A 24,697-nucleotide genomic window follows, 5' to 3' on the forward strand; every position below is an offset into this window, starting at 1 on the left:
GGACCCAATGAAGTTTGTAATAAGGGGAAAAAAGTGGAACACAGTGACCAAAATGATAAGAGTAAAATAATGCAATGATTGTGAAATGCAGAAATGGTGAACGTCTGCATTGAGGTGGTGTATAAAGTTACGGTAAAATTGTTTTATTCTTATACTTTCTACCGGTATACTGTTTTTTTAATTTGTATATTTATCATGATAACACTAAAAATAAGGAGGGAAGACATCAATACATTTTGAACTTACGACAAGAAAAGCAGAGGATCCTAACCACCAATATAAAATTCCAACCTGTTCTAAAACCCCTCCCCTGCGCCCTTGGTTTTTGTTAAATATCCCGATTTACAAAAGCAGATCCGTCCAGGAGGGCGTGGGAATCAATGAGCAAATGTATTAGATGATCATGACACTGATGTAAATAGGACAAATAATGAAAAACAGTGAACTATAATAGTCAAAATAAAGAACTGACATCCTACGACATTTCATTTTCATAGACATTTAAATAATTGTTGTTGTTAAGATGCATGTTGTATTATATTTTATGATATAATTATTTTGGTACATATTTCTTTTAGTATGTGGCTATTTTAAGGAGTTTTATGGGGTCTGCTATGCAATGTATGCAATGTAGACTTATATGAGATCATATAGGGTAAACATTTTGTTTTGAGAAAATCAAAACTTGGAATATTTACCAGTTAAAATACAAAACACATACCCCATAAAAAGCATATTTTAATATGAAGAAAAATAAGAACATTTTAGGAACAAATACTTTTGGTGTATGCAGTAGGTTGCCAATCAATGTCTGTACTTTTGACACCAGAGCTTTGCATGTTGTTTTCCTTTTTTGGGGGGCTTACTTCTTTAGCACGCATCATGAAAAGACAATACTGTCGTACACAAGGAACCAACTCTGCTGCTGCGTAATTGATTAGCACAAGCTTGACCCAACACGACACGTCGCTATGCTAATCCGTCCGACAGAAAAGGGAGAGGCACAGCCGCGAAAACTGATGAATGGTCCCAAGTCAAACGGACTGGGACCTGCACGCTTGTCCATCGCATTGGGACTACCATGGTTGCAAAGAAGGCCGGCGGCGCTTTGCGGCCGCTACGGCTTGTCATTGATGTGACATTTGAAACCGGTCACAAAAGAACAAACAAGCGTGTGGGTGGATTTGTCCATGGCTAAGCTGCACAAGAAGAACACTAAACAATTACAATTGAACTTGCTTGAACGGGTAATCCAGCCTCAAACACTAGTCCTTAGAGTTGTAAAAAAAACGCAAAAAAAATCGTAATGCTTTAATGTGTCTTTATTTTGTCAGGGGGAAATAATGTCCGAAGCCTATAAGGATCATCAAATTATTCAATTGATATGTACTGTATTTTGCGCACTATAAGGTGCACTGAATTTTAAGGCACCCCCCCAAAAAAGGCTTGATATATATCATTAATACATAAGGCGCACCAGACTATAAGGTGCATGGGATTGACACTACAGTAAGAGCTACTATGTCTATGGGCTCTTTATACACTTACTGCATAAAAGAGGACAATGATTAATTCATAATAAACTATAATAATTTATTTGGTTGCGTTCCGGACAATTGTCCGTTAGTTGAATTTAATCGTAAGTTGCTTCAGTGCTTTATATTGTAAGGAATGTATGTTTATGGTTTATATACAGTAAGTATGTTTAAGGCATGTATAAGTAACCTGTATTGTTTTGTACTAAAATAAACATTTCATAAGTCAAGTCAAGTCAAGTTACATTTATTTATATAGCCCTTAATCACAAAAATGTCTCAAAGGACTGCACAGGAATACAATTACACAATTACCTGATCCCAAACCAACACGCGGGCAAAGAACAACTCAAAACCTCAGCGTGAAGAAAAAGAGAAACCTTGAGAAGGGACCCCACAAGTGTCAATCTCCCTTTCATAAAATAATATGCTCTACAAACATAAATAAAGTTGAGTTTAACTTACTTTTGGAAGTTTCACTTCAAAAGGTCCTCCTCCGTGGCAAAAAGTGTCGGAAAAAAAGTGTTCCGGACATTTTCTCAAACGCTTTCTTATTCCACTTTCGTTTCAAAGGAAACGACTTGCGTCTTCCTCACACTTTACACCAACCATATTGAATGGATGCACGAGATATTAAACAACAAAAACCTCATAGTTCTTAGTGCGCTAGCGTTACAGTACACGTTGTTACGTTTACACGAAACAGGAAGTATAAACCGGATTTCTTCTTCGGTGTGGATGCTGGGTGACCTCTCAGACTACCACACAGCGGAAAGAAGCACCACAGCACTATCCTCTACTTTGAAAAAGGTGGACATAATATAAAAATCGAACTTACAGCAATGTCCGTATATTTTTCGAAATCCTAAAAAAAAATTTGTGTCTACCATTTTGCGTAAGTCGAGTGTTCATAAGTAGGAGAGCATATTCCCAGGCGGTCTCCCATCCTAGTATTAACCAGCCCTGCTCCTGCTTAGTTTCCCAGAGTCAGGCATTGTCAAGGTGGTATGGCCTTGACCAGGTCATGGTCGTTAACAAGTCAACAAGCAGTGTTGAGGGGGTTTGGGGTTTTTAAGGGTTATTGTTCTATCTTCGTTATTCATTATCCATTATCCGTTATCGGTCAGTTCATAATACGCTACAAAGCCTAGGAGCCGGGACACTTACTCTGAATATTATCACAAAACATTGTTTTCAACAGGAATTTAGTTGGTCTACAAAGAGTTATTCGAACTTGTCTCATTATCACACAATTTTTGCTCACGGTGCCAAAAAGATTGATTTGCACTGTGCATTCTTATAGGTCTCTTCATTTGTACACAAGTATTTCGCCAGCCTCTCTGTATTCAAAACAGTTTGTATAGTATTCGGTTGAAATTGCAGTGTTATTATTACTGGTTACCTGACTTGTTTACCTGACTGCCCATTTTGCACATCTGGTTAGCTGCTCCTCTTGCACTCTTTGCACTACTGTAAAATACTATACATAGCCATAATTATTTTATATATTATTAGTACTCAATACTCCAACTCAATACAACATTTTATTTATATCTGTACATTCAAGGAAACTGTGCGGGTCAGATGTATCGACATTTCGTTCTGTATACACGTGTACTAGAATGACAATAAAGTAGATCTGATCTGAATCTGAATCTGAAAATATTTTCCTCTTTCTGTTACTGTCTTTTGCAAAACAATATTGACACAAAGGTGCTACTTTTGATTGTCATTTTCTCCTAAATAATAGTTGATTTTGTAAAAATGTCACAAAATACTGCAAACAAGAATGATACTCTGTTTACCAGGTGGCGCTGCTGAGGTGTAGGAAGGAATGTGCATGCTATGTGTAACACTGCACCTCTTCCTGCAGCTCACCCAGCCAAATAGCTCTGGGTGTGTTGGGGTTTTTACAGTTTGTTCTGTGGGTTTTCGTGATCAAATGTCTCAATATTTAACATAAATTGTTAAATGAGAATGTTTTAGCGATTAACAGCCAAAATGGGGTTAGGTCCACCTTTTTTAGATCGATCCAATACGCAACTGTGTTTGTTTGCTTACATCGTTCATACTTAAAAGCAGAACGCGTCTCGAGGTTCCTCAACAACAACGACCTCCCACATGGAAGCGCAGTCCATTCCGACACCCTCTCGATCAATTCCACACTGGCGACATTGTCAACGCCTCTTGCCTTGCACGCATGAATGCTTCGACGGAACAACTGGGAACAACCTTCAGATGTTATTCAAGCCAAGAAAAGAGAAGCTTGTGATGCACTCACTGCATGTGGTGTACACACACGATAGTGGACACTTTGAAAGGAGACTTAGAAAATGAAATGTACAATAGATCTAATGCATTGATTTGAGGTCTAGAAAGGTCAGAGCAAAAAGAATGCTATAATTAAAAAGACGGTATATATTTTCCTTTATCTTTTTAAATAAAAAACAAAGAAAATAAGTTATGTGTTTAACCATTACCTTTTTGAAACAGAAGTTGAATTTTGAAAACTTTAATTGAAACTCTAATCTTGAAACCAAATTCAAAACACCTAACCATGCTTTTAATCGCTAACTTAGACCTAAAATGTGCATTTTGTTCTAATGATATTTCTAACAAAAAGTTAAAGTTGAAACCCAAAACTGTGACATGGCGTTGTAATTGAATATCATACTTGAAACATGTATTCAAGACCCTAGTGCCACTTAAAAGGTGGGGTGCGCAGTATTAGGAGTCCTTAAAAAATAAAAATAAAAAAGCACAGCTGAGTTCAAAGAGCCTATATATACAGGACTGTCTCAGAAAATTAGAATATTGTGATAAAGTTCTTTTTTTTCTGTAATGCAATTAAAAAAACAAAAATGTCAAACATTCTGGATTCATTACATATCAACTGAACTATTTCAAGCCTTTTATTATTTGAATATTGCTGATTTTGGCTTACAGCTGAAAAAAACTCAAAAATCCTATCTCAAAATATTAGAATATCATGAAAAAGTATACAAGTAGGCTATTCAACTAATCACCTGAATCATCTAATTAACTCGAAACACCTTGCGAGGGTTTCCTGAGCCTTAAAAACACTCAGCTTGGTTCAGTAGTATATATATATATATATATATATATATGATATTTATACATATATTTGATGTATTTCATTGTAATTGTAATTGTAATTGTGAATTGCTTTGGGGATTTTGTCAATTGTTTGTGGTGCGGGGTAATGTTCACTGTATTTTCATTTTGTGTTTCACTTTTACAGTTTTGGATTAAAGTGAAGCTTGGACGCTAATCTTGACTCAGGGCTTTTTTCTAAAAGGAGTATAGATTCAGCTAATTTTTTTACGACACACAAAAAAGGGAAAGCAGAAATAAAAGCTGTATCTAAATCCTTATTTGTGGATTTAATCCCTATCTTAAAACTATACACAATGTCCATACAGTAAGTATTACTTTAAAACTCAGTTATTTGAAACTCAAACTCTAAATCTGGTGTAAAACATAGACTCTGGTTTTAAATCTTAATACTGTTTTCAAAACGTAGCCAGGCTTTAACTGAATGTTTTTTTCCAGCAGATGAATGTGGGCAATGTTTTTAAAACTTTTATCTAATTTAAAACCTTTTACAAACAATGCAAGTATGAAAGTTCACTGAATATTTGAGGTAGGGTCTTACCAAGAAATTAGAAACATGAACCGTCCTTCGCCATTCCCCTGTGAAAACATGCTGTCGTTCATTTAAAAGAAAAATGGATTTTGTGGCCTCACAGCGAGCCCATAAAAACCAAAAACTGCTCGTATCGTCATCGCAAAGTAATCAGGCAAGACAACTGCTGAGTTTGCCAAAAGGCTGCAGGTCGGACCATCACTTTTTTTTTAGTAGCGCGGAAAGTGGGATGTGGGGACAGACAGATAACATTTAAAGATAAAATGGATTGGCCGGCCCGTTTGAGGGAAGTTCAACAACTTCCAGGCTTGTTAAACCAGAAAAATCTTGTGAATTTTTTGCTAAGTGCGGGATTGCTTCCCAATTTTATTAAACACGATTTGGACCTACAGAAGACATCATGGTGCAGTTTCAGTCAGCTAGATTTAAACTATAGCACTCCCCTATAAGGTATAAAGAAACATTCAATTTAATGAATAAAAACTGGATAAAATTTAACCTCTCTGTGTGTGATTTTCTGACTTAATTTCAGTCTATTGGTCTAACTATCAAAGTGATTTCAAGCCACGATAAGGTTTTGATCTTCTATTCTGGTTCCATCAGATGGTTTATTTGGTAAAATTGAATGCAGTTATGATTCAAAGGGAGGTTTTAGTTTATGTTAGAGTTTCACAGGGTCAGGGAACAACTGTGGATTTTTAAAATGAACATAAAACCAAGATAGGGGGTTCAAGTTTACTGGTATGTTTCAGTCAGGGCTTTGGGTTTGAAGAAGTGGCAGCAATTGAAAGCAGGAGTTATGAGTACAATTTAAAATATTTACATGCCAATCTCATGTTTAATTGTAAATACTTTTAAACCTTTAAATTTCAATTTGAAACAATTGATTCAAGCATACTACCGTATTTTCACGACTAAAGGGCGCACTGTGTTAAAAGGCATATCCATAGCTGATTCCATTTCTGTATTCAACACATAGACAGGGCGCACAACATGATAGGGTACGGGTGCCCTCTGTTGCATCTGCATTGCACATACAAGTATACAAGTGCGCATATTTAAAAATACTTAGTGAGCAAAACTGAGTTTGGTTTTGGTTTATTTAAGAGTTGATGACAAACTCGAATAAAAACTTGTCAGAGTTCGTTTTTCAGCTTGATTCATTCACATTCAATTATCTTGCGGTTGCTCAATTTTCATGTTCTCCTGCGTAGAGTAGACATCAACACACCATGGCAGAGAAAACACGGAAAACACTCAATGGAGGGAAAGTGAGGTTTTGGGTTTGATTGATATTTTGGGGTACAACTCTGTTCAGCCTCTGGTAACACAACAACTTTTCAAATTGCTAAGTACCATAGCCTCCATGAGTACTTCTGCAAACAATAGACGTGTTGCGTGTGATGTCACATGACAATCACACAGGAGACACATAAAAGTCACAATAAATTGTATACAAGTCATTTTTAGTTGGAAATTTGAAAAATCTCACAAAAACATCGGATTTTAGCCAAATATCGGAATTGAGTATTAAGCCTGAACCAATTTACCATGCTATACAAACTCAACACTGCCCTCTAGCAGTGTATATGAAAGCGTTTGGTTTGCTTTGGTTTTAATAATTATAATTTTTGATTATGCCTTAGAGATTCTATTTTTTTTTTTAGACATACTCAAAAATTTATGGCGGGCCGTATCCAGCCCGGGAGTCTTATGTTTCACATGCGTGCGTAAGCATTCTATTAGGAATAATAAGAAATATGAAAAAGGAAAAAAATAGGGTTTCAAATTTGGGTTTCGAACTATTGTTGGAGTTAGGAAAGCCTTGATATGTTCAGTGATTAAAAAAAGATGCCAAGGTTTCAAATGATCATCTGAAACTGGACTTAGGATTTCATCATAGTGTCAGTTGGGTTTTGAGTCTAGGGTCACATCATACAATAACCTTCAACTTTATATGTGAAGCAATACATGCGATCCTGTCGCCACTTCCAGTCTCATCCCAATAGCCATAAATCTCCATCAAACGAGCCCACATCGATTGGTTGGCAGCAAGAATAGGACAACCCTGGTGGGGTCTGAAAGGAAGACCTCCTGCACAGCATTAACAAAAAGCTCATGTTGCAAAGCACTTTGCATCACATTGCATCAATTAAGACTAATGAATGAAGCATTGGTCTAAATGTGTTAATTGGACACAATGGAAAGCAGCTCGATATTGTTAGACTAATCGATTCAAAGGTGGAACTGCACTGTGATCCCAATGTGTTTGGACACTTAACCGGGAATGAAGTGCCTTTCCCCCTGCCCCTTCCCAGCAATTAAAACCGTATTTGGTTTCTAACCTGGTCTAAAAGTAACTACACTTACAAGTCTCAAATTATTCACCAGAGCACCAATCTTGAACCTAATTTTCAGGCTCTAACCTTTTTCAAAAACATCTCACTGGTCATAATCCTTTTTTCAAATCCCCTTTAACCAAGTGGTCCCCAACGACCAGTCAGGCAATAGACATGTACCAGGATGTGAGTGATTTAGTATCGGCCCGTACATAACAAAGTTCCATTCTTTTTTTTTTTACTCATTATTGATTTAATGGCATGCTACATGGCACCGAACTTGAACCAGGGGCTTAAAGGCTGTGCATTTAATTTAAAGTCAGAACGGTCCGCACAAGCAGGCACAGTAACCTGTTGAGTGGTGTGAATCAAATTGAATTTCTGAGCCTCAGTGACAAACACGATGGAGAATGTTCAACTGCAGAACACTACAACATATTGCAAAGATAGTAAACGAACTAGTGACAGTGGAGGAGCTTTTCACGATGAAGGAAAGATTCATTGCAGTTCAAGGATGCATAGAAATCCTACGTAGAAAACACGACACTCAGTCCACAGAAACCACTTAAGACTAACAGACTTCACAAGGGCCAGGTATTTTGTGAGTTTTTATTCTGGATTTTTGGCACAGTTTCCTGTGTCATTTGATGCTGGTGCGATGCTATGAAACCCTGAACATGGATAGGAAATCAATAATTCACAATTTCAGATAATGCTTCAACCTGTTTTTAAGGTTTTGCATTTAGAACAAAGTCAATGTGTTTGTCTGGTTTTTCTTATTAGCTTCTTTTGAGTTTTAACCAATGACAGTTTTTACAATTTAAGGTTTCAGTTGGAGCTTCAAAAGATGCAATAGAAGGGATTAAAGTTAGGTTGCAGTTAGGGTTCTAATCATTGGCTAAACCTTGTCCATCCATCCATTATCTGCACCGCTTATCCTCAGTAGGGTCGCAGGGGCGCTGGAGCCCATCGCAGCTATCTTCGGGCAGTGGGCAGGGGACACCCTGAATTGGTTGCCAGCAAGTCGCAGGGCACACAGAGACAGACAATTCACTCGCTCATTCACACCTAGGGACAATTTGGACCGGCCAATTAATCTGACATGCATGATTTTGGAATGTGGGAGGAAACCGGGGTGCCCGGGGGAATCTCACGCAAGAACAAGGAGAACATGCAAACTCCACACAGGAAGGTTCGATCTCATGACTTCAGAACTGTGCCACACCTGCGCTAACCACTGTGCTGCCATGCTGCCAGCGGTACCTTGTGTTTGAAGCAAATTGTCCATGAATTATGGAATAAAAGGCCTTCGATGTATTTATACAAGCATCTCCTTCCAGTGTAAGAAAAACAAATTAAAAAGGTGTTCATGTTTTTCAATTACATTTTCTCAAAGGTTTAAAACCACAGTTGTCAATAGTTGAAATGTATTTGTGGATTAGGTTTCAAGCCAAAGGTTTAAACCAACCTTTGAATTCTGACTTTGGAACATTTTACTATCCAACTTTTAAGCTTTTAGATCTTAAAATCAAGTTTGAAACTTGAATTTGAAGCCCAAACCGAGTGTTTAAAAAGATTCTAAAAACTCTCATCTAGCATTGAAGCCTTAATTTTAATTTCAAGCATTTATAACAGGCTGAAAACCAATGATTGAAGACTAACTCAAGTTGGCACTACTTACACACATTTAAACATTTTAATCCGCCAATTTAGGTCTCTCCCTTAAATATCTTTCAAACATTAAAGTTCTTCCCTAAGTCTGTGGAAACTAACTTATTTTTTGTTCTATTTTCTACACAATCCCAGAAGAGTTTTCTCACTTCAGGACAGAATTGACAAAGACAAGTGGGAGCAACAGTCGCTCCTTTCGGACAACAATGGGAAATGGAAGAAAATAAAAGTAAACAATACTTTAGTAGCGCTCGTAAAAAGTCGAAAACAAGCTGGCACAGTGAATAAAATGATGCTCCAGCGCATGATTTGAAGATTAAAGTGTCTGTTTTACAACCTGCACTCCATCACACTTTTATAGTGTCGCAAATGTACTGTATTTCTAACAGTGTTATTGGTGTGAAGTTACGCGCTTTGACCTCCTTCCAGTGACACCTCCATGTTGACTTGAAGCGGCTGGGTCACTTCCATTCGCAGTGTTATTGATGTTTTATAGGAAATCCTTTAAAGTTAGTGGTGCCAAATTAGAGAACCTATTGAAGGTCAACTCTGTCATGCATCCATGCGAGTGAATTAACCAGAATGCAAAAAATGGACTGGAAAATGTACCTATGTAAACAAAAGTCATTTATCAGTACTCACATTCACAATCTTGAAGCCGTGCATGTCGTAAGAAGTGTTATAATATTGAAATGTGTCACTAAATTTAGAGTTTGCATGAGTTCTTCATTTATAATTCTTTTTAAATTTTCAGTCATCTATAACTTGCGGAAGCTTACATGTGCTGCACACCACAATGCCTGAAATATTATGTTAAATAAAAATCTCATCAAGTCCAGGGTCCACATGGTAGAAGAAAAAAAAAACACTCTTACAGGGGCCGGACTAGTAAATTAAAGGCATAAAAAGTGTGCCTAAAGTATAGGGCGATGGATCTACCAGAGACGCCCCAAAAACTTTGATTATGATACCTGTCTGTTAACTGAATATGCGGGCAAAACATATTTCCTTTTTACAGGACAAGAACAATCCTCCCTGACATTAAACTTGTTGCCCACCGGCACTAATGAAAGGGATGGTGTAGAACCAGAGGTGGGTATTAAAAGAGTAGATTTACCCCGTTACATTTACTTGAGTAAGTTTTGTTTTTCTAGGAGTATTTTTAAATGCCTCTACTTTTACTTTAATTTGTGAAAAAAACGATACTTTTACTTTGCTACATTAGGCAAGATTAAGGTTTCTTTGTTACTTAATAAATCCCCTTCAACGTAAGTACGTGTCTGTCTGACTCCGCTCAGGCGCATTTATTTTGATGCAGAACTCTGCCAGGCTCAACCACACTTAACCAATCAAACGTAGCAGCCTCGTCACGTGACCATATTCAACTTCAGCAGGTGAAAACTTTTTTATGGATGAAACAGATCGAAAACGTCGCTTAGCAATACCGATTATGAAAACACAGAAGAGAAGAAGCAGCATTGGCCTCACATCAAGAGCATGTTCCCCCTACAAACGGTTACAAATACCCGCTAAAATATGCAATGTCTTCTTTGTTTGAGTTCATGGGCTAGCTTGTTTTTCTACTTGCAGAGCCTTTAACAAAAAAAGTACTGGGGCTTTAAATGTGCTACATGTGCCTAATGTATTCATTTGATTTATACTATTTTCATTGTATTTTTTACTAAAGCACTTGAATTTACGTTGATCATTTAAATATTTTAAACTAAAAGTATTTTTTTTGTTGATTGGATAGACTTTGATGATTTAATAATCGGATTGGTTGTTTTAAAAAAATCAATGAATACGACGTTGCTACAGTTACTCAGTATTTGAGTACTTTTTTACTTTTACTTAAGTAAGTATTTGGATGACTACTTTTACTTCTACTTGAGTGATATTATTCTTAAGTAACAGCACATTTACTGAATTAAAATATTTGGCTTCTCTACCCACCCCTGAGTAGAACTAGCAGAGTTCTTATATCACTTGTTTTCATTACGATTTATTTCTGCAAATAATTTATTTTAAAATTCCACAGTGGCAAATTGCATATGTGCGTATTGTATGACAGGTTTATACATCCCTGCTTTAAGCATGAATTATTTTAGCTTCATCCATTTACATACTTGTATTTCTGTTATTGATCGATATTTTAATGGATTAATCACTTAAAAGCAATCAAGTACTTTCTGCTTCAACGTATCTCAATTAGCATTTGACAGGGTACTTAATCTTTGCTTGATTATTCCCCGCATCCTTTGCACAGCTGTCATTGTTTGGTACGCTACAGCACTAAATCAAGTACATAAAGGCTGTAGATTTTTGAGTCGCATATTTGTCGTGGTTGCGTGTCACAGCAGCAACAGTCTAAATCCATGTACGAGAGAAAAAAAATGCCTCTTTAACTCATTCAATGCTTAAGTTTTTCTTAAAGTGAGAGGGCTGGTAGGCCCGCTATTTTTTTGCTATTTTGATTCATTTTTGAAGGTCTACAGAAAATTTGGTTTGATATCCATATCAGAATAGGCAGTGTTGAGCATGTTACTATTTATAGTTACAAACTACTCCTTCCAAAAAGTAATTGAGTTAGTAACTGAGTTACTCGACAGTAAAATAAACTAGCTACCAGGAAAGTAACTATTTCTGTTATTAAAAAAAAGGTTTAATGTAAAATACTTTGACATTTTCTGAGCATTATTTTAGTCAAGTAAATAGAAGAAAAAAGGCAGGTATTTGTGTTATAGAACCTTATAATATTAAATTAAAAAATAAGCAGTAAACAATAAAATAAAATGACCCTCAGCAGTAAAACAAGATAAAATCAAAAGTGTTCACAATTTAATTATTTGCACCAGTTTCATGTTGTTGTTGTTTTTGTTTTTTTTTAATAACTTAAATGATCATGTTGTCTGAATTGACAGTATACACTTTTTCTTACCATTTGTGGAGGAGGTAATAAAGTGATCCCTCACTATAACACAGTTTACTACTTTTCATGGTGTCGCTACCTAGTGGATTTGAATTGTGCATTGTTTTCTGTATTCTGATTGGCTTAACAGTCTTCTGACTCATTACAACTTGATGGTACGGTAGTTGGTATTCAGAAAAAAAACAAAAAACGTTTATACTAGGGGTAGGACAATATACTTTGGTCACAATTCGATTGCATCAAGATACTAAGGTGCCAATTCGATATATATCACAATTCTCAACAATTGTGATTCTACAAATATTGCAATTGGATACAACTTAAATCATACTCCTCTGGGACAATAAACCATGAATGATTTCCAAACAATGCATATCAAGTCTGTCAGTCAGTCTGTAAGTGGACATTTATTTCAACTAAGACATTGAGAAAATGGTCCTTTAATGATTCTAGATACAATCAACACTGTAAGATATTAAAATCAAATAATGAAGGAAATAATGAAAACTTTATTTAAAGCATTAGAAAATAAAAACAGGACAAAAACAATGACTCAACAGCAAAAATAATGTTAAAATAACATGTTCGAAAAGGGGTAGTAAGAAGCAGACCCTTATTTTTCCTACCCCTTTATCTTCCTTATTAATTATATTTCACAGATAGCTACGTTTTGTGTCTAGATATAACATATCTCATAGATATACTTATTACTACATAAGTTGGATATCAATAACTATAATAATAACAGTAGTCACATATGTAATCAGCGTCTATTAACGTTATAATAATACTAGTCACACAATATCATTGAGACACCAAAGACAATAACAATAATAATAAGTAAGCAAAAATAAAATGTATGATGTAAAAATAGTAACAATAACAACAAGGTTAACTATAGTTGTAAACCATCATTTGCAACGCAATATTTCCAATTTTTAGTATCCCTCATACCCCATTTTCTTCATCTCTGTATTCTGCCAGTAATGTTTTTTTGTTCATTTGGGATGTTTTCCGGCTCTATGTTTTTGTTGACCTTAAATATCAGTTGGGAAGTGAAAAACTTTACTAAATCATCCAATTTTGATAATTTTGACTGCAGGAATAAAATATTAGTATGATCTCGATATCCTACCCTGGGTATAGTTCTAATTGCACATTTTTGGAGGATCAAAAGAGCTGTAGTGAATTTTTGTAACGATTGCACCAGACTTCTGCACAATAGAGCCTCTAAAACAAAATAAAAATTGTAAGATATAAAGTTCAAAAAAGGTCCTTCAAATCCAACATATTTTTTTTCCATTTCCCTATTCTGCAGGTAAACATCGCTGTCTGAGGTGATGCTTAAGGTATTGAAATACAACATTTGTGCAAAAACTGCACACAAAAGGAAACATCTGATCAGTGAGCTTTGAAATTAAATTGCTTAAAATTCAAGTTTTACAGAACTCTAATATGCGGACAAACACGAACTATCATTTTCCACTTCCGTTTACTTTCCCACATTTTCACGTACCGAATATGGTTTCACAAAAAAAGATTCCGGGGAGAAAAGTCGATTTTAATAGTTGCCAAAAACAAAATCCCGGTGTATACATTAATCTATTAGTTGTTCCACCCCTTGTTTATACAGGACTTTTATTTGTGAAACAAATGCTTGAGACTGTAAACGTGGTTTGTTCTTTGGTTTCAGTGCTTAATATATTAGTATTTAATCTGATGATAACTGCAAAAAATAAGGGTTTCTTAAGTTTTTAGTTTTTGTCTATCACGTGTTCTTTTTAGAACTCAACCCATGCAAAAAAACAAGGGCTTACTAAGCAAACATTCATTGTGATTTATATTGTTTTCTGTAGTTTTGGATTCTACTATATTTTTAACCTGTTTTTAATACAGTTTCAATCCATATATGTTAAAAAAATGCATGTACTGTACTTAAAATTGGTGAATACTATCTGCCAAGAAATAAAATTATTTTGACTGTGTTTTCACTGTTATATCTTTGTAAAAAAAGTAACTAACATCAGCAAAATGATAAATATTTTTAAAATATTTGATTTGTTATCTTATTTTTTCCAGTAGAATCAAAACTAAATATGTTATCAAATATACTGTACGACATCATTAAGAGATAAGTAGTATATAAAAAGAAAACTGTTGCCACCTACTAAAATAAACAAATGTCACATATATTAAGCAATATCATCTGGCAGGCTAGACAAGGTTTCACGACACACTGGTTGAAAAACACGGTATTGAGCTATCACTACAAAGTTTTTCATTATTAATATTATAATTTTTATTATCATTATGTCGTTTTATGTTTTAAATTCCCTCCTCTGTGAGTGTTCCATATGTTCAAAGCACCCCCAGGCAACATTTGCCACTGGGAGTGTCACATGGTTTTACCCACTTCAGTTTATGGCCTATATATTAGGTATTTCTAGCTTGATCAAGGGTAACACTTTTGGTGTTGATCACTTTCACCAAAAGCTCCTAGATTATCCTGAGACCAAGCTCTGTGAAGGCAGGTGTGAATCACACTGAGTCAGGCGCAAGACGAGAGAGCTTGTTAAAAGGCAACTCCTGCAGGGCTTCAACCAAGTGTGAACAGCACATCACAATCAACAACCCCATACAATAAAAGTCCCTGCCCTTTAAAAAAAACATATTTTCCCCCAAAAATACTATACCTTTAAATCATAGAAGAAATGTCATTATTTAATGTCAAACCATTGGAGCCCACCCCAGGTGACTCCAGGCAGCGGGCAGGGAACACCTTTAATTGGCCGCCAACCAATGCAATGCTCATAGAAACTTTCGAACACTCCGATCACCCTGCAATGCATGTTTTTGGGGGATGTTCAAAAGCAGATGTTGGCAAGCCAAAATATTGAAAGAGCAATATTGGAACATTTTAAGAATATTTGTGTTTGCCCTCTTACAGAAACCATATAATTCTCCGTTGGCAACCACTTTTGAAAAAGCGGTAGGGAGCACCAAAGAGCCACTAGGGAGCGCCACAGAGCTGCGTGCAACTCCAGAGGCACTTGTATTTGACCCCTCTTCTAGAACATGAGTGGCCCTCCAGCTTTTTTATCTAGTCAGCTAGGCAAAAATGTAAATAAATATGCTAATATCTATAGCATACTCAATAAAATGTATATGAATTTGGTCTCCCGTGTTCCTTCCTGTAAACTGTGCTCAATGCCAATGTGAAAATAGGTGGCTATATTTTCCTAAACCCTTATTCTTTTTAATAATATCTCAAAAGATGTTTATCAGATTTCATGCAAAAACCCTTTTGAGCTCGCCCTATTGCATATAGAGCTTTTCAAATTCATATTCAGTGCTTAAAAGAGGGGCTTAAATGACTTTAGTTCTGAATGTTTCAAAACCAATTTGATGAAATATGAACAAGTATAGGAAAATATCCAACATGTGTGGATGTGTAAATACAGATGCCTCTATGCATTCGTAAATACAAATAAGTAAAATTGGATAAGCCTACATTGTCTTTTTCCCTCACAAATTACTGAGGTATCGGAACCAAGACTCTTGCTAATTTTAATATTGGACGCCTGCAAAGGAGATTTCATAAGATACCAGTTGTTTATTTTAAACAATTATTGTGCACTGATGTTGTTATGTTGGTTATTAAATAAATGGCATTATTGGATAATTGTGTTGCTGTTCTTTGATCCCAAACCTTGTAGGGCTCATTTGCTTTTGGGTTCAGGGGAGGTCCTCTAGAAAGGGTTGGACTTTCTTATCTGAAGGTTTCTCTCCCTGTCATCCTTATAAGTTCAAAATCCATTCATGTTTTCTCTTCTAATTTTGTATGTCTGTCTGTCGGTCGGTCGGTCCGTCCGTCCGTCCGTCCGTCCGTCATCTATCTATCCTGATTATATCTCTTGAGGGGGGTGACCGACAGCAAGACAAACACGTACACAAAAACAAAGAAAAAAAAAAGGAAAAAGTAGCAAAAAGACAAAAAATTTGACCATGGCCAACCCAAATGCCCAAACACCCAAACAAATTAGACACCTCGGCACCCAGTTTGATCATGCTTTCGTCCCTCCAGATGAAACGGGACACAAGAAAGTGGCCATGCCACTCGGGTCAGGGTGACACAACACACTTTTCAGTTCAAGATCAGGGCCTGGCAGCTTTCACTGGTTTACCCCTGCCATTTCATACAGGTACCCTGCCCATCCTTCAGAACATGTCCAAACATCCCATTATCATTTCTCAATACCTCTCCACTCATTCCTATCACCAAGAAGAGCTCTAGCTTCCACTACATTTAGACCTCTTTCCTCCAGTGCACTCATAACACCACCCATCCATGTCAATCGCGGCCTTCCTCTTGGTCTCCTTACATTTACTTCTGCTCTGTAGATCCTCTTCAACATTCGCTCCACATCCATCCTCTCCATGTGTCCAAACCAACCAAGTACTCTCTCAACCACACACTTGTCCAGTTCTGCTACTACTCCAGGTCTGTCACTCATGATTTCATTTCTCAATCTATCCAATCTTACTCTTAACTCTTAACATAATCCTCAAACACTCCATCTCAAAAACACTAAATATCCTTCTCAAATCTGCATTCAGTTTCTGCACCACACAACACAGTCGGCACAATCACACTCTCATACAGTCGTCTCTTAACATCCATTCTCATACTCTTGTTGCTCCTCACTCTCCTCAGAGCACCCGAAATTTTGCTTCCATGATTCACTCTGTGCAATACCTCTCACTCTAATCCAACTGCAGCCACATCACAACCCAAGTACCTAAAGCGTTCAACTTCTTCCAGAACCTGTCCATTCAACCTTATTTCCAACACCATACCCACTCAATCATGTGAGCACTTCATCACCTTCCTCTTCCCAACATTCACACATAACTTGTGCCCATCACACACTCGTCCAAACTCTATTACCAACCTTATCAATTTTTCCCCACCGAAATACCCAGAAAAAAAAAAAAACTTGGGCAAAGAAAAAACATACAAACTTAACTCAAGTAAGCCATTTGCTGGAGTTCACACCCCCAAATGATATATTTCCTTAATATGGCATCTGTCCATTAATATTTATAGTAATTATCATTTAATAAAGACTAAGACACTTCACAGGGGATACATTATTCATTCATTCACTCACACATTCATGGCAGTAAGGTGCATATGTAACCACAGCTGCCCTCGGACAAATTCACAGGAGTGTGGCTGCTAGTTTGCACCTCCAACCACCCCTAACTATTTGCACCTTTCACACACCAGTTTGACGGTCACTGGAAGTAAAGTGTCAGCGCAGTTTTGCATAAAAACATGTGATCAGAAGGGAGATGGAATCGAACAGTGAGCGTTGGGTCAGTAAACCACCCGCTCTGCTCGCTGAACTATGGCCACCATTTTATTTTGGAGAATGGAGCAGAAACTGGCACAAGCTATCATCACAATTAGTTATATTTAAAAAAAAGGTTGGTATTAGGGGTGGGCATTCTGAGACAAATATCGATATTATTGATACCAGGGGTGTACTTGGATCGGATCAATACTATTCTTCTTCCTTGGGGAGTCAAAGACTGGGTATGAGACACAATCAAAAACTATTTTGCGTTATGGGCTTTATTTTCAAAAATTATTGTGCAATTGAAGGCAATTTAGTTGTCTTGTTGAGATTGTTATACAATATTAAGATTTTTGATAAATTGCTTGTTTTACTGGTGAAGTTTTACTGTCTTTTCTTATGTTCTGAAACAGTTGTCGTCGGAGACCTAGTGTTACACAGTTTTTTGATTGTATTATTTACACTTTTCACATTTGACCTCATTTTTAAAACATTGCGCAAGGAAAGGTGTTTAAATTGTCTTGTTGACATTGTAATATATATATATATTATATATATATATATATATATAAGAATATGTAAACTGTGGAAAGGAAGGTGTTTCAGTTGTCGTATTAACATTGCCATACAGTATTCATACTTTTGTTCTATTGCTAATTTTTTCTGGGTTTGATTATCTTGAATTAAGTTATAATGGAATGTTTTACCTGTAATGGATTAAAATATGTGTGCAGTGTTTATCGTAGCTTTAAACTAACTCAAAGGGAAGGAGTTTGATTATTCCAGTACATTGGTGAGTGACCAGGACCTGTATTGGATCGGTATCAATTGACACATTGGCATGGTGGGTGGGTGGTTAGCGCGCATCCCCAAGGTGCAAAGGTATAGGGTTCAAGTCCAGCTACCGCAACCTTCCCTTGTGGGGTTTGCATTTCTCCCCGTGCCTCTGTAGGTTTCCTCCGGGCACTCTGGTTTCCTCCCACATTCCAAAAACATGCATGCCAGGTTAATTGGTCTCTTCTAATTGTCCCAAGGTGTGAATGAACGAGTAAGTTGTCTGTGTCTGTGTGCCCTGCGACTGGCTGGCAACCAGTTCGGGGTGTCCCATGCCCACTGAGCGAAAATAACTAGGAGGGGCTCCAGCACCCCGCCACCCTACTGAGGATAAGTGGTGCAGATAAAGGATGGATGGATGTATTAACTTAGATTGAATCAATACCAACATTCCCAGTATTGCCCACCCATAGCTGTTATGGGCGATTAGAACCCCAAATTTGAAAAAAAAAAAAAAAGAATCTTGTCTTGCTTTCACCCCTAACTTAAATCCCTCAACCCAGCTTTGAAAACCTCATTTGAAATTCTGAACCTTGTAATGCAAACAAGACTTCTTAGTCCAAAGTCCTGCTGAGTATAATTGTCAAGCTAACAGAATAATTAATAGGACAGCGCTGCTGCTCCTCCACAGATTATCACTACAGGACATGTTATCCTAACCCACGGTGGGATATTAACGTAACCACGGCAACTGAGTGTGCACGGAAACGGTGCATGCCGGGAGGTAGGGCGCTCCACTTACCGGCTCTCCAGGGCCACATTGCTGCCCAGCACCCAGCTGTCCTGCAGCTGGACGCATTCCGCCGTGCTCTGCAAATCAGCCGCCAGGCCGGCAGCGGGCGGTGGGCTCGCGGCCCTCTGATTGGCCAGCGAGCCTCGACTCAGGGACGTGATGGAGGGATGCTGCTTGTGGGGCGGAGGCGGGGGTGCCGGCGGCAGGGGGGGTGGACCCTGTGGACTGGACAGATGGTCGCCTGGAGGGACATATGTAAGACTTCAATCAAAACATTCATTTTCTATTCAGTTATGTGACTAAATGAACCTTAATTAACGACCCTAATCTAAAATTGATAAGAATAAATCTTTAACCTTCGGCTGATCCTCAAAATTGAACCCCAGCCCTGACTAGAAAGCCTAAAAAAAAAAGTTCTTGTACTGATACCGTATTGCGTAAAATGTACGCTTATTTGTTCCCAAAAAAGAACTTGGGTGCGGGTTATACACAATGTTTCACAGTAGTACATTAACGTATTGGAGCAGCGATTCATCAGTCGAAAATGATATCTTACCAAATTTGCGTAAAATTTGATATAACAGGATTCTAATACAAACTACGGCAGTCAAAAGGGCCAGTTGATAACAACCATACAACTAGGGTTACATATGGCATGGTGAAGGCCTTATTATTTAATCTAATTATGACACATTTTTTACCTTACATGGTGGCCATGATGAAAATATTTTAGTGACAGAGTAAACTACGAACACGATACCAAAATAAAATTTACAAAGTATTGACTCCGTGTTTTTCAAAATCAGACTCAGTGACAAAAAATGATTTTAATCATGGCCCCATATATTCAGCAATGTGGTACCGTGAGTAAATGAGATTAAAACATACCCCTTTTCCAGTCTCATCTGTAACCCACGTGGTTCAGTAATTAAAAATCAGCACTTTCACCAACAAGATCCAGGTTCGAATCCCGTTGTGTTAGTTCAAAAACAATGATTGTGACATAAAAAGTTTAATTTGAGCTCAGAAAAGGTGAAACCAAATTATTAACCAATATTTCATCAAAAGTTAGGGATGTGTCTTATACACAAGTGCGCTTTATACTCAGATACATATGATACTTCGAAACCTCAAAGGGGACGTCAATCAAGCTTTTATCAAATGGCTAGATTTAGAAGCAAGTAGTTTAACAAGTGATCTTTTCTCTTAGTTGAAAATCTATTTCTAAACTTAAATTTTTGTATAAAAACTATTTTATATTCACATTAATTAATTGAAACTATAAATAAGGATGAAACCGATCATTCAAAACCAAAACATTTTATTGAAATATTAAACGAAAAGATAAACTTGCTTGTAATCTCTTAGCAGGGCTTTAGGATCTACATATAAATCAAACTGCCTTTAAACTGTATTTGTCTATCAACACCTTAATTAAGACCTAACCATACCTGTAAACCGTATTCAATGCATTTCTGCAATCTAATCTTGAAACCCACATTTTAAATGATGAAATATTATCTGAAACTGAGACGTGAATAGTTTAGTACACCCCTCGAAGTAAGCAGAGAAGACACAGATCAATTTTAAACTTGCAAGAAGAACAGGAAAGGATTTTACAACAAACATCTATCATGTCTTGAACAGTTGAAAAATGTTTGAAGCCTAAATCCAGATTTAAAATCGTACTTTAAAACCCTAATCCTGATTTTGAAATCTTATGTTTACGTTCCGAACCAATCAATTTACTTTGCTGCCTTGAGCAAACAACATTATCAAACTGGCACAGCGCATACACAGATGGACAAAACGTGTTGTAAATGTCCATCCCGAACAGTAAAATTAAGCCAAGAGAAAGGAATTAAAGTGAGATGAGACGCAAGAAAGGCAAAAAAAACTTGGACTTCACTGAGAGTCGGCTCTTCTCAAACAGAAGGTCAGTTAGCGAGGCATCTGGTCCTTTTATGGCCGCTTAACGCCGTGCTTCACGTTTGATTACTGCCGAGGAAGACTCTCAGATAACTAATGACCAGAACCAGGCATTAGCTCTGACTCGGGAAGAACAGGTTTTCCAATTTCGCACAAAGATTTGGAATTGGCCCTCCGGAACAGCGTTCAGTGATGATCTATCCATCTCAGCCCATTTAAGCAATGGGAAAAAAAACAAACAATGCTGACGAGTCAGATTTGCTCCAATGAGCCACAAAAAGGAAGAGGGTCATATTCCGATTACAGCCATCTGGTGAATAATCTGTGTATCACAGTTTTATTCCTTTCGTATTGTACACATTCAAGATACATTTTCATCAGAGAGGAACAAATAAAGTGTAAAAATGTTTCCTTTCCTTTGTTTAGGTTTTACATTAGGAGATGTTGTAATGGTGGTCTGTGCAGCCTTTTGAGAGTTTTTGTGATTAAGGGCAATACAAACGAGTTTGACTTGAGTTTATTAGCCTTGATTTTGCAAAGTTTACTTGCGGTATTGATTTTTTGTTATAGTCAGTTATTGTAGTGCTGGTAAACGTTCATGTTCCAAGATAGCCATTAAGAGCTTTTCAGTAGAAACTCAGAGATATGGCGTTTCCAGTTATCTTAATGGAAGGGTCTTTAATGGATGTGCCATGTTTGTCCCTGCAAAGGCGTCATTTGCAAAAAAAAGTAAATGTGTGGAAACTAAATGTTCAAATGTTCAAATTTCTTCTGCTTTGGGGTCAAAATATATAGTATTTCATAGCATAGCACTGGTGCCGTGCAGTGAGGTTCCTGTCTGGTAAAGGCATGGTCACACCTTGGTCACAGCCTTTCACGGGCGTATCGCAGCTGAATCACGGCCAGAAGTTTCTGCCTGTGAAGTAGACGCGGTGGAAAATGTGCAAAATTGGCTAAACCCGCTGTTTACCCGTGGTATGCCCGCGGAACAGATGCCGGCGACTGTTCCACGTCCTTATCGCGGGTAACCGCGGCTGCATCGCGTTTGACCGTGCTTACACGCGGCACACACGCTAATGCACGTGAATACACCGCGATACAGGCGCAGAACAAACGTGCTATGACCGTGCTCCACCCGCGATTACCCGCTAAAATTTCGCGTCCTACCCGCGTGTAACCACGTCTTGGCCGCGGCCGTAGCACGTCCTAGCACGTTTGTACCGCGTCTTTACCTCGTGTGTACCACGTGTGCCGCCCAGGTTACCTGTGGTCTAAAGTTTTGAGCAGCGCAAAACTTTTTCGCGCGGCCAACCGCGTGTGGATTTCTTACCGCGCGTAAAGCACTGCTGTATCTCGTCTGTATCGTGATCTCAAAGCGTCCAACAGCGTCTGCTTCACGGGCAGATATTTCTGCCCGTGATTCAGCCTCGATACGCCCGTGAAAGGCTGTGTGACCGGGCCTTAAGGCAGTCAGATTTACAAATAAATGAACCTACATCTTATTCATCATATGTTTAGCCGAGCAAGAAAACACTATATAAACTGTAGCATATAAGAAAAAAAAAATATTGTCTCACCTTAAATAATAAACAAAGTTTATGCGCTGCCCCCTTGTAAATACAAGCATCAATAGAAAAGTAATCCTCCATTATGATAAAATTCCGCGCAACGAGACAAAAAAAAATGTTCTGGATGGCTTGACTTACTGTTAGCTTGCAAATTCTATTTCTAATTATATTGGTTGGAGCTGAATTGAGCACTAAATCTAAATACTTGGTGTCACTCTTGCCCTTTGCCACGAAAGTAGATAATCACATGCCTCAAATTATATCTGCTGATGCTCAGGACAGTAAAACATTCTAAACTATGTATTGATAATATTCATAATTTAATGTGAAAATTCTGAGATTTTGAAAGAAGAATCTCAAAATTGAAGATTTAATGAGACAAAATTGACCTGAAAAGAAAAGAGAGATGACAGGTCAGAGCCAAAGGCTTATAAGAGACCCAACCAAAAACTTCTGAGTATTTTTAACCACCAATACAATGTGTAACAACTGAGAAAAATAAACATTTTCAGGGACAGGATGGGGGTTAACCAAAAGTGTGAGTTACAAAGGCCCGGCAAGACCAAGTGAAAGCGCATGCACAGCCGCCCACTTCCATCATGTGCTTTTTTGCAGCTCAGGTGAGGCAAGCTGTTTTGTTTTGACCATAGGGTTGCTAGCAGCAGTGGCTGTCAAGACTGTGTGGACATTTAGTTTGTGGAGTATATCACTGGTCGCATTTAGGATACTGTATTCAAGTTGGAGATGTCTGTCTTTGTGTCTTCTTAGGAGGGCTGATTAACCATGCTCAGCCCTGACACCCACCGGAGCCAGCGCACCCACGATTTGGTATCAAATTCCGATCGCACTTAGGTCAGTCTGTTTACTTCTACAATAACAAAAAAAATATATTCTATATATTTAAAATTTTATATTTCTGTGATGACAGGTGAGTTATTGCCTCCCCAGACTGTACCTGCAGTCAAATAGTAGATACTCAGATTAAAAAAACTGCAAAAAAATTGTCATGAACCGGAACTGGATCAGGACCCAAGTGCGTGACGTTTCTCACACAACCCTTTTATTTAACGGGAAATGGGGAGTAATGCACGTTAGGCAGCAGTCTGGCGTGGAATAATGGGAAGCCAGAGGCCGACGAGATTGATACCAACGCCCGAGCAGATATCGGACAGAAGGGGTCGATACCAGACAGGGCGGGACAGGACAGACAGGATTGATATCAAAACAGGATATTGAAATTAAACAGGACAAACTAGACGGGAACAAAACTGGAAACCGATATTAAACAGGATAAAATAAACGGGAACAATACCGTTAGAAAATACCAACAGGAAACAGGACCGAGTCAAACCCACGTCTTGCGAGGCAGAGGTTAGTTGGCGGACTGACAAAGGAAGAGTGAGAGCACTTAGCTTAAATAGACAGAAAGCCAATCTGTCAACGAGCCACAGCTGGCACCACACGGGTGGGGCCAATTGGGCACCATGGGAACCGTGACAAAAATATCATATTTCTCAGTTTGTTCAATCTTGTTTTGCTCGGGTTAGTATTTCAAATTGCACTTGAATTGCTGAGTTAAGGTTGAAACAATGTTTCTTAGATGAATTCATGTCTCAGAATGGTGTATATATCTCATCTCATTTCATTAGCTACACCGCTTATCATCAATAGGGTCGCAGGGGTGCTGGAGCCCATCCCAGCAATCATCGGGCAGTGGGCAGGGGACACTCTGAACTGGTTGCCAGCCAATTGCAGGGCTGGTGTATATATGTTTTTTTTTTTATTTCATTTTATTTTTTTCTTAAGTGGGGTTATGGTCACGCAATCTATATCTGTCTGTGATCAAACTAGGTTGTCGATAACTAATCTCTTACATAAAGCCAAAAGCTGGCTATGAAAAGGAATGACGCAGCCAAGCTCAAGTATGTTTGCTCCTACCGGTAGGAAGCACACAAGACCTCGATAATGAACATGAGACGCCCCACTCATCTTCCCAAGCCAGACCGAGTCCTATTAGAAAAGTGCTAAGCAGGCTAATAGAAATGTGGATCAGTGTCAGCTGTTGCTTCACCTCTGGGCCTGCAGCGAATCTTTTTTTCTACTTCTTTTCTTAATATGAAGTCACAGATTTT

The 24,697-nt window shown here is 37.8% G+C and overlaps 1 protein-coding gene across 3 annotated transcripts in view; it reads right to left on the bottom strand.

Annotated features, from left to right (window-relative positions):
• LOC148359376 (teneurin-3) overlaps positions 1-24,697 on the bottom strand; it is a 398,357-nt gene that overhangs the window by 176,644 nt on the left and 197,016 nt on the right. For all 3 annotated transcript variants that reach the window (XM_088344602.1, XM_088344601.1, XM_088344600.1), the window contains exon 4: positions 19,078-19,309. In XM_088344602.1, coding sequence (XP_088200728.1) covers positions 19,078-19,309 — 232 coding nt within the window. The remainder of the gene's footprint in view (positions 1-19,077; positions 19,310-24,697) is intronic.

Source organism: Urocampus carinirostris, chromosome 9 (assembly GCF_059441175.1).
Source record: "Urocampus carinirostris isolate Australia breed hairy pipefish chromosome 9, RoL_Ucar_1.0, whole genome shotgun sequence".
NCBI classification, from domain to species: Eukaryota; Metazoa; Chordata; class Actinopteri; order Syngnathiformes; family Syngnathidae; genus Urocampus; species Urocampus carinirostris.